At 45.3% G+C, this 18,391-nt stretch overlaps 1 protein-coding gene across 10 annotated transcripts in view; it reads left to right on the forward strand.

Annotated features, from left to right (window-relative positions):
- CCDC62 (coiled-coil domain containing 62) overlaps window positions 1–18,391 on the forward strand; it is a 54,654-nt gene that overhangs the window by 31,852 nt on the left and 4,411 nt on the right. For 4 of the 10 annotated variants that reach the window (XM_063694438.1, XM_063694437.1, XM_063694435.1 and 1 more), the window contains 2 exons: window positions 1,528–1,672; window positions 3,915–6,366. In XM_063694438.1, the coding sequence (XP_063550508.1) occupies window positions 1,528–1,672; window positions 3,915–4,184 (415 nt within the window). In that variant the 3' untranslated portion in view covers window positions 4,185–6,366. The other 6 variants (XM_055358258.2, XM_055358259.2, XM_031000908.3 and 3 more) reach the window with 4 other exon arrangements.

The raw sequence follows: 18,391 nt of genomic DNA on the forward strand, positions 1-18,391 counted from the left end.
ATAATAACAAAAATAAATAAATAAAGCCATTAACAAAAATCAGTCTCACAAACGGAAAACCTAAAATTTTCACAAGTATAACCTTATTCCATGTTGTTTTTTTTTTCTCTTTTTAGAGATAGGGTCTCGCTGTCACCCAGGCTGGAGTGCAGTGGTATAATCATAGCTCACTGCAGCCTCTAACTCCTGGGCTCAAGTGATCCCACCTCAGCCTCCCAAGTAGCCGAGACTACAGGCATGAGTCACTGCACTTGGTTCCATTTTTTTTTTTTTTTTTTTTTTTTTTGAGATGAAGTTTCACTCTTGTCGCCCAGCCTGGAGTGCAATGGCACGATCTCGGCTCACTGCAACCTCTGCCTCCCGGGTTCAAGCGATTCTCCTGCCTCAACCTCCAGAGTAGCTGAGATTACAGGCGCGCGCCACCATGCCCGGCTGATTTTTGTATTTTTAGTAGAGACGGAGTTTTACCATGTTGGCCAGGCTGGTCTCAAACTCCTGACCTCACGTGGTCAGCTCTCCTCGGCCTCCCAAAGTATGGGGATTACAGGCATGAGTCACCGCACCCGGCCGGCTTTTTTTTTTTTTTTTTGAGAATTAGTCTGTTTTAATTTTTCCCTCCCTTTTAGATGATCCTATCTTTAGAACTTTCATTTCATTGTATTTTTAGGGGGAACATTCTTTGTTCTATAGTTACTTTTACCTAATAATTTTGTCTTAATTCTTTTTTTTTTTTTTTTGAGACAGAGTGTCTCTCTGTCACCAGGCTGGAATGCAGTGGTGCGATCTTGGCTTTCTGCAACCTCCGCCTCCTGGGTTCAAGCAATTCTCGTGCCTCAGCCTCCTGAGTAGCTGGGATTACAGGCACATGCCACCACACCCAGCTCTTTTTTTTTTTTTTTTTTTTTTTTTTGAGGCGGAGTCTTGCTCTGTCACCCAGGCTGGAGTGCAGTGGCGCGATCTCAGCTCACTGCAAGCTCTGCCTCCCGGGTTCACGCCATTCTCCTGCCTCAGCCTTCCGAGTAGCTGGGCTACAGGCACCCGCCACCACACCTAGCTAATTTTTTGTATTTTTAGTAGAGACGAGGTTTCACCGTGTTAGGATGGTCTCGATTTCCTGACCTCCTGATCCGCCTGCCTCTGCCTCCCAAAGTGCTGGGATTACAGGTGTGAGCCACCGCGCCCGGCCACACCCAGCTAATTTTTGTGTTTTTAGTAGAGATGGGGTTTCACCATGTTGGCCAGGACGGTCTTGATCTCCTGACCTCGTGATCCACCCGGATCAGCCTCCCAAAGTGCTGGGATTATAGGCATGAGCTACCATGCCCAGCCTTATTTTAATTCTTATTTGCAAAAGGTATGCATTAACTTATAATATTCTATTCCAATCTATAATGTTCTACTCAAACTTGACCTGCTTCAATAACAAAAACACTTATTTGTCCTTTTAAGATACTTTTGAGTATAAGAGTGATCTATGTATGATATTGTTTTAAGATATTTGTTTTTGTTGGGTTTTCTTATTCTTAGTGAGCTAATTGCCATCCAAGATTCCCACTCTTTGGGTTCTTCAAAATCTGCCTTGAGAGAAGATGAGACGGAGTCCTCTTCCAATAAAGAGAACTCACCTACGAGTTTGTTAATCTACAAAGATGCACCAGCATTCAATGAAAAGGTTCGTATTTTGCTTAGACATCCCCAGCTTACTCAAGCCAGGCCTCTCACCAGCTTTTAATGCTTCTCTAGCAACCACTGTTAGCTTGCTTATTTTGGCTATTCCTCCGTGTTTTTTTTTTTAATTCTAGGATTTTAAGATGCTTTTAAGGCAATCCTTTTATTTATTTTATTATTTTGTGTTTTGTTCTGTTTCTTTGAGACAGGATACTCAGTCACCCAGGCTGTAGTGCAGTGGTGCAATCATGGCTCACTGCAGCCTCAACCTACCGGGCTCAAGCGATCCTCCTGCCTCAGCCTCCCAAGTAGCTGCAACTACAGGCACATGCCACCACGCCCAGCTAATTTTCTCATTTTTTTGTAGAGACAGGGTCTCAATTTGTTGCCCAGTCTGGTCTTGAACACTTGGGCTCAAGTGATCTTCTTGCCTTGGCCTCCCAAAGTGTGCTGGGATTATAAGTGTGAATCACCGTGCTGGGACTATTTTTTCTTTTGAGAAAAATTGTGTTGTTTTTTTTTTTTTGGCAACTTGATATATGTTGGTTGTAAAAAAAAAAAAAAAAAAAAGAAAAAGAAAAACAAACCACAAGAACAATACAGAAATATAGATATCACCTAACTGCTTGGTCTCAGCTGCCCCTTCCTCCAAATACACAACCCCTGGCAGTGTCTAGAGAGACCCAGGTGACACGTTGGTGGGCTTGCTTACAGATTTCTCTATCTGCAGAGACATGCATACAGACTCATGTGTGGTAAATGGGATTTCATTATATGAGAAAATGTGTGGCCAGGTACAGTGCCTCATGCCTGTAATCCCAACACTCTGGGGGGCCAAAGTGGAAGAATTGCTTAAGCCCAGGAATTCAGGATCAGCATGGGCAACATAGCAAGACCCTGCCTCTATTTTTTGTTTCAATAAAATTTTAAAAACATAAAAGAGGAAAACATCGCCAGGCACAGTGGCTCACGCCTGTAATCCCAGCACTTTGGAAGGCCAGGGTGGGCAGATAACCTGAGGTCAGGAGTTCGAGACCAGCCTGACCAACATGGTGAAACCCCATCTCTACTAAAATAAAAAAATTAGCCGGGTGTAGTGGCGGGTGCCTGTAATCTCAGCTACTTGGAAGGCTGAGGCGGGAGAATCGCTTGAAACCAGGAGGCAGAGTTTGCAGTGAGCCGAGGTTGCTCCATTGCACTCCAGCCTGGCAACAGAGTGAGACTCTGTCTTAAAAAAAAAAAAAAAAAAAAGGAAAACATCTGACATCTATAATTTACCAAGATACCAGGGTGGCAAATTGAAATCTTCATCCCACTAATGGGATTACAGGCACGAGGCACTGTACCTGGCCAGACATTTTCTTGTATAATAAAATCCCATTTGCCACACATTAGTCTGTATGTGACAGACTAATAGTGACTCATTACACCCAAACCCCTTTGGAATTCTTCCTCTACCCTGTGCATCCCTCCCTATTCCCAGACAATCACTCACTAATCTGTCTTCTGTAACACAGATTAGTTTGCATTTTCTAGAATTTTATATAAATGCGTTCAAACTTTTGTGTCCCTCTTGTTTCTTTCACTCAGTGTAATTATTTTGAGATTAACTTATGTGACTGTGTATATAAATAATTCCTTTTTGTTGCTGACAAGTATCCTATTGTGTGGATATATTAGGTTGATGCAAAAGTAAGCATGGTCTTTGTCATTAAAAGTAATGGTAGGCCATTAAAAGTAATCCCAACACTTTGGGAGGCGGAGGCAGGCGGATCACTTGAGGTCAGGCGTTCGAGACCAGCCTGGCCAGCATGGTGAAATCTCCTGTCTACTAAAAATACAAAAATGAGCCTGGTATGCTGGTGTGTGCCTGTAATCCCAGCTACTCAGGATGCTGAGGCAGAAGAATTGCTTAAACCCGGGAGGCAGGGGTTGCAGTGAACCAAGATCGTGCTACTGGACTCCAGCCTGGGTGACAGAGCGAGATTCAATCTCAAAAAAAAAGTAATGGCAAAAACCGCAATTACTTTTGCACCAACCTGTTACCACAGTGATTTAGCCATTCACTTGTCAATGGACATTTGGGTTGTTTCTGGTGTGCTAGATTATACAAATAAAGCTGCTTGCATATTCATGTATAATAAGTCTTTGTATAGACACATTTTTTTTTTCATTTATTTAGGAATGGAATGCTAGCTAGGTCATATGGTAGGTGTATATTTAACCATTTTTTTTTCTTTTTTTAGAGACAGGGTCTCACTCTGTTGCCCAAGCTGGAGTGCAGTGATGCCATCCTGGCTTACTGCAATCTCAAACTCCTGGGCTCAAGTAATCCTCCCACTGCAGCCTCCCAAGTAGCTGGGACTGTAGGCATGAACCATTATGCCCAGCTCATTTTTACATTTGTTGTGGAGATGGGGTCTTGTTATGTTGCCCAGGGTGGTCTCAAACTCCTGACCTCAAGCAATCCTCCTGCCTCAGCCTCCCAAAGTGCTGGGGTATATTTAACATTTTAAGGAACTGCAAGATGTTTTCCAAAGTGGCTATACCAGTTACATTCCCACCATCAGTGTGGTGCTGATGCTCCGGTCCCAGCTGCTCCAGATTCCAGTCAATACTTGCTACGGTCAATTTTTAAATTCCAGACATTCTAATAGGTATGAAGAGGTATCTCAATGTGGTTTTAACTTTCATTCCCCTAACGACTAACAGTGTTGTGCACCTTTTCACACGCTAAACCACCATCTATTTATAGCTTCGTTTTCAACTGATAGGGAAGTTCTAGCCAGTTATTCAATCCCAAAGAGACACTGTTCTTTATGTCTGTGTAGAATATCCCTTCTTTAATTACTTCTCCAGATTTACCTCCTCTCTGCACTATGCTAACAAAACACTTATCAGGCCGGGCGTGGTGGCTCATGCCTGTAATCCCAGCACCCTTGGGAGGCTGAGGCGGGCAGATCACCTGAGGTCAGGAGTTGAAGACCAGCCTGGCCAACATGGTGAAACCCCATCTCTACTAAAAATACAAAAATTAGCCAGGTGTTGTAGCTCGTGCCTGTGGTCCCAGCCACTCAAGAGGATGACGTGGAAGAATCACTTGAGTCCGGGAGGCGGAGGCTGCAGCAAGCTGAGATTGTGCCATTGCACTTCAGCCTGGGCGACAGAGCCAGACCCTGTCTTAAAAAATAATAATAGGCTGGGTGTGGTGGCTCATGCCTGTAATCCCAGCACTTTGGGAGGCTGAGGCAGGTGGATCACCTGAGGTCAGAAGTTCAAGACCAGCCTGGTCAACATGGTGAAACACCGTCTGGCTATGGCGAGGTGCCAATGACTTTCTTCACAGAATTGGAAAAAAATACTTTAAAGTTCATATAGAACCAAAAAAGAGCTCGCATTGCCAAGTCAATCCTAAGCCAAAAGAACAAAGCTGGAGGCATCACGCTACCTGACTTCAAACTATACTACAAGGCTACAGTAACCAAAACAGCATGGTACTGGTACCAAAACAGAGATATAGACCAATGGAACAGTACAGAGCCCTCAGAAATAATACCACACATCTACAACTATCTGATCTTTGACAAACCTGACAAAAACAAGAAATGGGGAAAGGATTCCCTATTTAACAAATGGTGCTGGGAAAACTGGCTAGCCATATGTTGAAAGCTGAAACTGGATCCCTTCCTTACACCTTATATAAAAATTAATTCAAGATGGATTAAGACTTAAATGTTAGACCTAAAACCATAAAAACCCTAGAAGAAAACCTAGGCAATACCATTCAGGACATAGGCATGGGCAAGGACTTCATGTCTAAAACACCAAAAGCAAGGGCAACAAAAGCCAAAATCGACAAATGGGTTCTAATTAAACTAAAGAACTTCTGCACAGCAAAAGAAACTACCATCAGAGTGAACAGGCAACCTACAGAATGGGAGAAAATTTTTGCAATCTATTCGTCTGACAAAGGGCTAATATCCAGAATCTACAATGAACTCCAACAAATTTACAAGAAAAAAACAAACAACCCCATCAACAAATGGGCAAAGGATATGAACAGACACTTCTCAAAAGAAGACATTTATGCAGCCAACAGACACATGAAAAAATGCTCATCATCACTGGCCATCAGAGAAATGCAAATCAAAACCACAATGAGATACCGTCTCACACCAGTTAGAATGGCGATCATTAAAAAGTCAGGAAACAGCAGGTGCTGGAGAGGATGTGGAGAATTAGAAACACTTTTACACTGTTGGTGGGACTGTAAACTGGTTCAACCATTGTGGAAGACAGTGTGGCGATTACTCAGGGATCTAGAACTAGAAATACCATTTGACCCAGCCATCCCATTACTGGGTATATACCCAAAGGATTATAAATCATGCTGATATAAAGACACATGCACACATATGTTTATTGTGGCACTATTCACAATAGCAAAGACCTGGAACCAACCCAAATGTCCAACAATGATAGACTGGATTAAGAAAATGTGGCACATATACACCATGGAATACTATGCAGCCATAAAAAATGATGAGTTCATGTCCTTTGTAGGGACATGGATGAAGCTGGAAACCATCATTCTCAGCAAACTATCACAAGGACAAAAAACCAAACTGCATGTTCTCACTCATAGGTGGGAATTGAACAATGAGAACACTTGGACACGGGAAGGGGGACATCACACACTGGGGCCTGTTGTGGGGTGGGGGGAGGGGGGAGGGATAGCATTAAGAGATATACCTAATGTAAATGATGAGTTAATGGGTGCAGCACACCAACATGGCACATGTATACATATGTAACAAACCTGCACGTTATGCACATGTACCCTAGAACTTAAAGTATAATAATAAATAAATAAATAAATAAATAAATAAAAAGAAATTAAGTTTCCTTTTTTTTTTTTTTTTTTTTGAGATGGAGTTTCACTCTTGTTGCCCAGGCTGGAGTGCAATGGCACGATCTTGGCTCACCACAACCTCCGCCTCCCAGGTTCAAGCGATTCTCCTGCCTCAGCCTCCTTAGTAGCTGGGATTACAGGCATGTGCCACCACGCCCGGCTAATTTTGTATTTTTAGTAGAGACGGGGTTTCTCCATGTTGGTCAGGCTGGTCTCAAACTCCCAACCTCAGGTGATCTACTCGCCTCAGCCTCCCAAAGTGCTGGGATTACAGGTGTGAGCCACCGTGCCCGGCTGAAATTAAGTTTTCTTAAAAAAAAAAAAAAAAATCAGGTGGTGGCTCATGCCTGTACTCGCAGCACTTTTGGAGGCCAAGGAAGGGGGATCACCTAAGGTCAGGAGATCGAGACCATCCTGACCAACATGGTGAAACCCCATCTCTACGAAAAATACAAAAATTAGCTGGGCGTGGTGGCACACGCCTGTAGTCCCAGCTACTCGGGAGGCTGAAAGGCAGGAGAATTGCTTGAACCCGGGAGTTGGAGGTTGCAGTGAGCTGAGATCACGCCACTGCACTCCAGCCTGGCAACAGAGTGAGACTCCATCTCAAAAAAAAAAAAAAAAAAAAAAAAAAAATTCAGTCTAGGCCCCTTTAAGAGCAGTTGGCAGTGACTCATTTTCATGCTAAACTTCAGATCCCAAAGTTGAAATTTAATAGGAATAAACGAAGGCACATACCCACATATTTTTCAAGGCTTATAAGCCTTTAATGTTGTCCTATTTTGCAAGTATTTTGACATGCTAAATACAGCCTTGACAAGTTGGTTGAGGAGAATTAACCAATGCCTAGGATTCTTTTATCGCATGGGTGTTACTTCATTAGCTGTAGTAAGTTCTGTTTAAGTCAAATTATTTAACTGAGTAGGTTCTAAGAAATAAAAGGGGCTGGGTGCAGTGGCTCACGCCTGTAATCCTAGCACTTTGGGAGTTCGAGGCGGGTGGATCACTGGAGGTCAAAAGTTCAAGACCAGCCTGGCCAACATGGTGAAACCCCGTCTCTACTAAAAATACAAAATTAGCCAGGCGTGGTGGCGGGCAACTGTAGCCCCATCTACTCGGGAGGCTGAGGCAGGAGAATCACTTGAACCCGGGAGGTGGAGGTTGCAGTGAGCTGAGGTTACACTATTGCACTCCAGCCTAGGCAACAAGAGCAAAACTCCGCCTCAAAAAAAAAAAAAAAAAAGAGGCCTGGTGCGGTGGCTCACACCTGTAATCCCAGCACTTTGGGAGGCCGAGGCAGGCAGATCACGAGGTCAGGAGATTGAGACCATTCTGGCTAACATGGTGAAACCCCGTCTCTACTAAAAAATACAAAAAAAAATTAGCCAGGCATGGTGGTGGGTGCCGGTAGTCCCAGCTACTTGGGAGGCTGAGGCAGGAGAATGGCGTGAACCCGGGGGATGGAGCTTGAAGTGAGCCGAGCTCATGCCACTGCACTCCAGCCTGGGTGACAGAGCGAGACTCCGTCTCAAAAAAAAAAAAGAGAGAGAGAGAGAGGGAGGAAGGGAGAGAGAGAGAGAGAGAAAGAAAGAAAGAAAGAAAAGGAATGAATTTAGTTATTCTTAATTCTACTATTTGATGTCCTGCTTTGCTTTGTAACACCTAAAGACAAAGAAATATTCACAGGTGATCGGGTGTAGTGGCTCACGCCTATAACCCCAGCACTTTGGGAGGCCGTGGCAGGAGGGTAACTTGAGGCCAGGAGTTCAAGACCAGCCTGGGCAACATAGTGAGATTCCCACCTCTACGAAAAAAAAAAAAATAGCTGGGTGTGGTTGCACACACCTATGGTCCCAGCTTTTCAGGAGGCTGAGGCAGGAGGATCACTCAAGCCCAGGAGCTTGAGGCAGTCAGCTGTGATTGTGCCACTGCACTTCAGCCTGGGCGACAGAGCAAGAGAAAGAAAAAAAAAAGAAAACAATATTCCTAGGTAGTTAGCATTTGTGTTTGTAAACCTAAGCATTTAAAGGTGCCTCTTAATTTCCTGTAGGCTTCAATTGTGTTACCCTCCCAGGATGATTTCTCGCCCACGAGCAAGCTCCAGCGTTTGCTGGCGGAATCTCGTCAGATGGTGACGGACCTGGAGCTGAGCACACTGCTGCCCATCAGCCATGAGAATCTCACTGGCAGTGCCACAGATGTATGCGTTTCATTTTCTCTTGACTATATTTGTCACATCCAAACACACCACTGAACACCAGTGTGCAAATATCACCGGCAGGGTGGCCTTTCTGTTAGAGGGAGAGTTTCTGTGTCTCTAGGGAGGAAAGGGAACATGCTTGTTTTAAGAAGGAAAAAGTTACACTTAGATGTCACTGGACCCAAACTTCCTCTTTCTAATGATCTGGGGCATATGAAGATAAATTCTTGGGGATTTTTTTCTTGGGGGGGGTGGGTACAGAGTTTTGCTCTTGTCGCCCAGGCTGAGGTGCAGTGGCACGATCTCAGCTCATTGCAACCTCCACCTCCCGGGTTCAAGTGATTCTCCTGCCTCAGCCTCCCAAGTAACTGGGACTAAAGGCATACTCCACCATGCCCGGCTAATTTTTGTATTTTTAGTAGAGACGGGGTTTCACCATGTTGGCCAGGCTGGTCTCAAACTCCTGATCTCCAGTGATCCACCCACCTTGGCCTCCCAAAGTGCTAGGATTACAGGCATGAGCCACCGCGGCCAGCTGGAAATGTTTTAAAAAACCAAATTTTATTATAGAAAGTTTCAAGGCCGGGTGCGGTGGCTCATGCCTGTAATCCCAGCACTTTGGGAGGCCGAGGCGGGTGGATTACCTGAGATCAGGAGTTCGAGACCAGCCTGAGCAACATGGAGAAACCCCGTCTCTACTAAAAATACAAAATTAGCCGGACATAGTGGCGCATGCCTGTAATCCCAGCTACTCGGGAGGCTGAGACAGGAGAATCGCTTGAACCTCGGAGGTGGAGGTTATGGTAAGCCGAGATTGTGCCATTGCACTCCAGCCTTGGCAATAAGCAAAGCTCCACCTCAAAAAAAAAAAAAAAAAAAAAACAGAGAAAGAAAGAAAGAAAATTTCAAATATGCACTGAAGTGGAAAGAATGGCACGGTCACTCACCTTTGACCACCGTCGATTTTATCTTACCCCATCCATACACGTTTTCTTTGGAAGCATTTTAGAGTGAATCTCAGCATCATATCATGTCACTCATAAATATTTCATGATCATGATGTCTCTCTAACAGATATGGACTTTTAATTTTAATTTTTTTTTTTTTTTGAGACTGAGTTTCGCTCTTGTTGCCCAGGCTGGGGTGCAATGGCACGATCTCAGCTCACTGCAATCTCCGCCTCCTGGGTTCAAGCAATTCTCCTGTTTCAGCCTCCCAAGTAGCTGAGATTACAGGCACCTGCCACCATGCCTCGCTAATTTTTGCATTTTTAGTAGAGACGGGGTTTCACCATGTTGACCAGGCTGGTCTCGAACTCCTGACCTCAAGTGATCCACCTGCCTCGGCCTCCCAAAGTGTTGGGATTACAAGCATGAGCCACCCTGCCCGGCCTAATTTTAATTTTGTGTATTTATTTATTTTTGAGACAGCATCTTCCTCTGTTGCCCAGGCTGGAGTGCAGTAGCTATTCGCAGGCGTGATCACAGCTCACTGCAGCCTCAAATTCCTGGGCTCAAGCAATCCTCCCACCTCAGTCTCCCAAGTAGCTGGGACCACAGGCACGCACTGCCATGCCCACTGTGTTTCCCAGGCTGCTTGAACTCCCGGCCTCAAGTAATCCTCCTGCCTCAGCCTCCCAAAGTGTTGGGACTATCAGCATGAGCCACCATGCTCAGCTTATTTATTTATTTTTCAGAGGCAGTCTTGCTCTGTCACCCAGGCTGGAATGCAGGGCCAACTTGAACCTCCAACTCCCAGGCTCAAGTGATCTTCCCACCTCAGCCTCCTGATTAGCTAAGGATTACACATACACGAAACCACACCCAGCTGATGTTTTTATTTTTTGTAGAGACAGGGTCCCACAATGTTGCCCAGGCTGGTCTCAAACTCTTGGGCTCAAGCAATCCTCCTGCCTCAGCCTCCCAAAGTGCTGGGATTATAGGCGTGAGCCGCTGTGCCTGGCCTGGCTTTTCTTAACAGTGTCTTTTAAAAAGCGAAATTTAAAATTTTGATTACTTCCAACTTAACAGGTTTTTTTTTTTCTTTTTTGAGATGGAGTCTCGCTCTGTCGCCCAGGCCTTGGTGCCAGTGGCGTGATCTCAGCTCACTGCAAGCTCCGCCTCCCAGGTTCATGCCATTCTCCTGCCTCAGCCTCCCGAGTAGCTGGGACTACAGGCGCCCGCCACCACACCCGGCTAATTTTTTGCATTTTTTGGTAGAGACGGGGTTTCACCGTGTTAGCCAGGATGGTCTCCATCTCCTGACCTTGTGATCCGCCCGCCTCAGCCTCCCAAAATGCTGGGATTACAGACGTGAGCCACCACACCCAGCCTATTCTAGTAGTTTTTTTGTAGATTCCTTAGGATTTTCTACACAATCATGTCATTCATGAATAGAGACAGTTTTATTCCTTTTTCCAATATTTATGCCTTATTTCATTTTCTTCCCTTACTGCTCTGGCTAGGACCTCCAGATGAGTGTTTAATAGAAGGAGGGGAACAAACATCTTTGCCTTATTTCACAAAATGCTCTCTGATGGCATTTCTTGCTTAGTCCTTCTTCAGATTGGTATTTTGTTAGATTCAGAGTTCCTGGAGCAGTTTCTATGTGCCGCGAATAGATCCAAAACTAGAACATTAATCATTTTAGAATCAAGATGCTCACTGCCATGAGCCTAAACAGGTAGTTGCAGAGATTACCTTAAAGCAGAACAGGATCCAAAACTAGAAATTTTTCAAAGTATACCATGTGTGCCATATAAACTTTTCAAAGTGGAAACGTGATGGACTCTGGTGTTTCCTAGGAAGATTTCTTCTTCACAAGCTGTCTCTGAGGCATTAGTGAAGCATTGCATTTATATTGGGGCAGAGGAAGGTTTTTAATGACAAAACTATTTTGGTGCTTAGCTATCCCTTTAAATGTATGCAGTGAGGCTGCTTCTTCCCCTGTGTCTGGGGAGAAACTTTATGACTTTTCTGGTCATTCTTTGGCAGCTATTTCTTTAAAATACATTTTTTTAATTGAGATATAGGCCAGCCATGGTGGCTAATGCCTGTAATCCCAGCACTTTGGGAGGCCAAAGCAGATGGATCACTTGAGCCAAGGAGTTTGAGACCACTCTGGGCAACATTGGGAAACCCCACCTCTACAAAATAAAAAAATTTTTTTAATTAGCTGGACACACTGCCATGCACCAGTAGTTCCAGCAACTCAGGAGGCTGAGGTGGGAGGATCACTTGATCCTGGGAGGTCAAGACTGTGGTAAGCCATGATGTTGCCACTGCATTCCAGCCTGGGTGACAGAGTGAGACCCTATATCAAAAAGAGAGAGAGACAAAATTCACATTTTATTATTTACATACAATTCACCCTTCTAAAGTGTACGATTTGGTGGTTTTTTTAAATCATATTAATAAAATCGTGCAGCCACTACCCCTATCTAATTCTAGAATATTTTAATCACCCCAAAAGGAGACCCCACATCCACAGCCACTGGTTACCACAATCTACTTTCTGTCTCTATGGATTTGTTGGACAGATAATTTTAATCAGCATTTGTTGACTAGAATTCATGGGATCCATGAACTTTGATGGAATAAAGATTACATGCCAGTTTATTTTTATTTTTAAATTTTATTTATTTATTTATTTATTTATTTATTTATTTATTTATTTATTGTTTTGAGACAGAGTCTTGCTCTGTCACCCAGGCTGGAGTGCAGTGGTATGATCTTGGCTCACTGCAAGCTCCACCTTCCAGGTTCACACTATTCTCCTGCCCCAGCCTCCCAAGTAGCTGGGACTACAGGTGGCTGCCACCACGCCTGGCTAATTTTTTTTTTTTTTTTTTTTTGGATTTTTAGTAGAGATGGGGTTTCACCATGCTAGCCAGGATGGTCTTGATCTCCTGACCTTGTGATCCACCCGCCTCGGCCTCCCAAAGTGCTGGGATTACAGGCATGAGCCACCATGCCTGGCCTATTTTTTTATTTTTATTTTATTTTTGAGATGGAGTTTCACTCTTTCCTCCACTTCCTGGGTTCAAGCTATTCTCCTGCCTCAGCCTCCTGAGTAGCTGGGATTACAGGTGTGAGCCACCATGCCTGGTTAATTTTTTGTATTTTTAGTAGACAGAGTTTCACCATGTTGGCCAGGCTGGTCTCAAACTCCTGACCTCAAGTGATCCTCCCAACTTGGCCTCCCAATGTGCTGGGATTACAGGCGTGAGCCACTACGCCCGGCCCAAATTCACATTTTCCAAACAAGCATTATAGCAACAGATGTCTCCTCCTTGTCCTCGTGGCTTCAGGTTGTTCTCTCAACCTCTTCGTTAGGGTTTTATGTCAAATTCCTGAGATATAATCAATCACTCCCTCGTTTTTGTCCTGCTAGTGTAGCTCTGTGTGTGTGTGCCTGCACATGTGTGTGTGTGCATGCATGCGTGTGTGTGTGTGTGTATCTGCCTCCATCAGAGTGCACGTCAGGTAGCCAACAGGTGACTGCGTCCATGACTCCTGCTCACTGTGAACGCCTCAGGACCCTTCTCCACCTTGGCACCCTGGCTGCAGCACCCAGCATCTGCCACAGGCGGTCTCAGGGCCTACCTTGAATGGAACTGACAGGAACATGCAGAAAAAAGAAAAAGCTGGCCAGGTGCAGTGGCTCACACCTATAATCCCAGCACTTTGGGAGGCTGAGGTGGGAGGATCACTTGAGGGCAGGAGTTCAAGTTCTGCTGGGGCAACATACCAAGACTTTGTCTCTACAAAAAATTCAAAAATTAGCTGGATGTGGCCAGGCGCGGTGGCTCACGCCTGTAATCCCAGCACTTTGGGAGGCCGAGGCGGGCGGATCACGAGGTCAGGAGATCAAGACCATCCTGTCTAACACGGTGAAACCCTGTCTCCACTAAAAATACAAAAAAATTAGCCGGGCGTGGTGACGGGCACCTGTAGTCCCGGCTACTTGAAAGGCTGAGGCAGGAGAATGGTGTGAACCCAGGAGGTGGAGCTTGCAGTGAGCCAAGATCGTGCCACTGCACTCCAGCCTGGGTGACATAGCGAGACTCTGTCTCAAAAAAAAAAAAAAAAATTAGCTGGACGTGGTGACCCATGACTGTAGTCTTAGGTACTTGGGAGGTTGAGGGGGGAGGATCGCTTGAGCATGAGGTCAAGGCTACAGTGAGCTATGATCACACCACTGTACTCCAGCTTGGGCCATAGAGTGGGACACTGTCTAAGAAAAATAAAATAAAATTAGCTGGGTGCAGTGACTCACACCTGTAATCCTAGCTCTTTGGGAGGACCACACAGGAGGATTGCTTGAGCCTGGGAGTTCGAGACCGGCCTGGGCAAGATAGTGAGACCCCATTGCTAAAAAATAAAAATTAGCGAAGTGTAGTGGCTCACGCCTATAGTTCCAGCTACTCAGGAGGCTGAGGTAGGAGGATCATGACTTTGAGCCCAGGAGTTCGAGGCTACAGTGAGCCACGATCACACCATTGCACTCCAGCCTGGGCAACAGAGCAAGACCCTGTCACAAAAAATATATTTTTTTGAGAGTGTTTGAGTTAGAAAGAACCAGAAGAGATATCTAATTCCAACCTTACATTTTACAGGAAGGGAAAAATGACCGAATCTCTTTAGTCAACAAAGTACAGCTAGAATCAGAAAATCATTTAATTGGAAAAACTGTTGGCTCCAGATATCATACATTTTCTGGTGCATTAACTGATTCTAGAGATATTGGGAAGACAGAATTTAAATAACAGGGATTTACCTGGCAACATGCTTTACAAACTCCTCCCCCCATGCCTTTGTACTGAGTACAGCTGGGTACCGAAAAAGCAAATAATTTTGTTTAAAAATTCTTAATTTCTGCAATAAGGAAGCAGGGTAAAGTTCTGAGCAGCGTGTCTGCTTCTCCAGGGCTTTGCCATCTGTCACTACAGACAAGGGTCGCAATTCAGAGCCTTGCTGTGAGACAGGCACTCTCCCACGTTGCCAGGGAGCACGAAATGATTCAGTCCTCCTGTTGGGGAAATTGGCAATGTTTTCTAAAAATCACTGAAGAACTGACGCTTTGACGATGCAGTGTCACTTTGGGAATCTCTCCCACGGATACTTCTGCATGTGTATGAAATGGCATAGGCACACGTGTTTCTTTGCAGCATTGCTTTGCAATAGCAAATGATAGGAGGCCACCCACCCAATGTCCAGCAAAAGGGAACCGAGGGAATAAGCTGTGGTCCACCCACACGGTGGAGTTCTGAGCAGCCATAGAACAGAATGAGGTGCTCTAGTATGTGGAAATATTTCCAGATATATTGCTAAGTGAGAAACGTGCAAGATACTGAAGGTTCATATGGCATTCCACATACATAAGGAGAGGGCCAGGAGCAGTGGCTCACACCTGTAATCCCACCACTTTGGGAGGCCAAGGCGGGAGGATTGCTTGAGCCCAGGAGTTCGAGACCAGCCTGGGCAACATAGCTAGGCCCTGTCTCTACAAAAAAAGGTTTTTAAAAACATTAGTGGGGCATGGTGGTGCACACTTGTAGTCCCAGGCACTCGGGAGGCTGGGACAGGAGGATTGCTTGAGCCCAGGAGTTCGAGACCAGCCTGGGCAACATAGCTAGGCCCTGTCTCTACAAAAAAAGGTTTTTAAAAACATTAGTGGGGCATGGTGGTGCACACTTGTAGTCCCAGGCACTCGGGAGGCTGGGACAGGAGGATTGCTTGAGCCCAGGAATTTGAGGCTGCAGTGAGCTGTGATTGAGCAACTGTATTCCAGCCTGAGCGATACAGCAAGATCCTGTCTCAAAAAAAAAAAAAAAAAAAAGAAGAAGAAAAGAAAGAGGATGGAAATAAGAATATATATTTGCACAAAGACACAGTGTAAAGATGATGTAAATTTTACCAATACGAGGCATGAGGGATGAGGCAGAAGCGGGACTTCTCAGTTTATACCTGTTTTTATTATTTTGATTTTTAAACTATTCAAGAAAAACTCCAATAATTTAAAAATAGACAAGGGAGAAAAAAGGAGTTAGAGTAAGAGGAAGCGCACAGCTGAGCACATTGCCTCATGGCGGGCTTCCTCCTTGCCTGGAGGGTAGGGGTGAGGAGCGGACCCTACCATAAACTGAGCTTGGACTTGTGCCTGCTGTGTGGGCCTGGCCGTCCTGATTGCTGGCTTGAGATGGTTGGTGTTACCTGTCGGGGCTCTTGGCCTTTCTCGTGGCAGGCTGATAAAGCCTGCAGATCCCTTTCAGAATGAAGTTTTTAAACGAATAAGAGAAAATACATAGCATGGTAGCAAGGCACGGTGGTTCACGCCTGTAATCCCAGCACTCTGGGAGGCCCAGGCAGGCAGATCACCTGAGGGCAGGAGTTCCAGACCAGCCTAGCCAACAAGGTAAAACCCCCTCTTTACTAAAAATACAAAAATTACCCGGGCATGGTGGCGTGCCGTAATCCCAGCTACTCGAGAGGCTGAGGCAGTAGAATTGCTTGAACCCAGGTGGCGGAGGTTGCAGTGAGCCAAGATCACGCCACTGCACTCCAGCCTGGGCAACAGAGCGAGACTCTGTCTCAAAAAAAAAAAAAAAAAAAATCAGATGGTAAAATACATGGGCAATTTGCATAGAGAGGAAGCAGCATGAGTAAAAGCACAGAGGACTGGAAGCACCCTTGGGTGCCCCCGAGGAACTGTGAGGGATCCCGGCGTGGCTGGAATGCAGGCCACACAGGCAGGGGGAGGTGAGGAGGTGGGCTCACCTGCAAGCCAGGGGTCACCACGGAATGCACCGGGGTCTTTCCAGGCATCATCTCCCTTTCATTCCTCCCCCTCACCTCTCCACTCCCGTTCTTCCTCTTTTCCCCACCCAGACACCTAAGAAGGCTAACGAGGCACTTAGAGTTGCCGATGCTTAACTACTGACCACTGTTTTCAACACGGCTCACTGAGGGCTCACTGGATCGGTGCCTGTGTTAGGACTGACAACGAGCCAGTTATATCTGGGCATTAGCTGATGGCCAGTGTTTAGCTGTAACACACATGGTAAAGCAGACAGAGAAGTCCTTCCAGTTTAGAGACAAAGGGGACCCCACACATGAATGGGAAGTCAAGAAGCCTCTGTTGGATGGATGGATGGCAATTATATGCAGTCACTTCATTATATTTTATTCATTCCCTAAGGTCTTATTTATTATTTTCTGAGACAGGGTGTCACTCTGTCGCTCAGGCTAGAGTGCAGTGGCACGATCATGGCTCACTTCTGCCTCAAACTCCCAGGCTCCAGCGGTCCTCCCACTTCAGCCTCCTGAATATCTGGGAGTACAGGTGTTTGTCACCATGCCTGGCTAATTTTTTTTTTTAAGTGTATTTTTTGTCTCCCCGTGTTGCCTAGGCTGGTCTCAAACTCCTGGGCTCAAGAGATCCTCCCACCTCAGCCTCCCAAAGTGCTGGGATTGCAGGCGTGAGCCACTGTGCGTAGCCACTATGGTCTTTTTTAAATTGAGAAATAATAATTGTATATATTTATAGTGTATAGTGCAATGTTGTAATATGTATATAACATAGTAGAATGACTAAACCAGCTGTGTATCTATCACCTCCCATACTTATCATGTCTTTGTAGTGGAAAGATTTAGAACCGATTCATTTAACAATTTTGAAATATATCATACATTATTATTGGCTGGGCACAATGGCTCACACCTGTAATCCTAGCCCTTTGGGAGGCTGAGGCAGGAGGATCATGTGAAGCCAGGAATGGGCAACAATGGGAGACCCTGTCTCTATAAATTTAAACACACACACACACACACACACACACACACACACACACACACACACAATACATTATTTATTTATCTTTTTTTTTTTTTTTTGAGACAGAGTGTCACTCTTGTTACCAGGCTGGAGTGCAGTGGCATGATCTTGGCTCACTACAACCTCCACCTCCCAGGTTCAAGCGATTCTCCTGCCTTTCAGCCTCCCAAGTCGCTGGGACTACAGGCGCGTGCCACCACACCCAGCTAATTTTCGTATTTTTAGTAGAGACAGGGTTTCACCATGTTGGCCAGGATGGTCTCGAGCTCTTGACCTTGTGATCCGCCTGCCTCGGCCTCCCAAAGTGCTGGGATTACAGGCGTGAGCCACCGCACCCGGCCAATACATTATTATTAACCATAGTCATGGTGCTGTGCAATAGATCACTAAAACTTTTCCTCCTGTCTAATCGAAACTTTGTACCTTTGACCAATAGCTCCCCTTTCCCCATCCACTCCCTCCCCAAGCCCCTGGTAATCACTATTCTACTCTCTGCTTCTATGAATTCCACATTTTTTTTATTTTTTATTTTTTTTGAGATGGAGTCTCGCTCTGTCGCCCAGGCTGGAGTGCAGTGGTGCGATCTCAGCTCACTGTAAGCTCCGCCTCCCGGGTTCACACCATTGAGTTCCACACTTTTTAGATTTCAAATATAAGTGAGATCAGGCAGTATTTGTCTTTCTGTGCCTGGCTTCTTTCACGCAGCCTAATGTCCTCCAGGTTCATCCACGCTGTTGCAAATTACAGAATTTTGCTTGTTTTTATGGCTAAATATT

Source organism: Gorilla gorilla, chromosome 10 (genome assembly GCF_029281585.2).
Source record: "Gorilla gorilla gorilla isolate KB3781 chromosome 10, NHGRI_mGorGor1-v2.1_pri, whole genome shotgun sequence".
Taxonomy (NCBI): domain Eukaryota; kingdom Metazoa; phylum Chordata; class Mammalia; order Primates; family Hominidae; genus Gorilla; species Gorilla gorilla.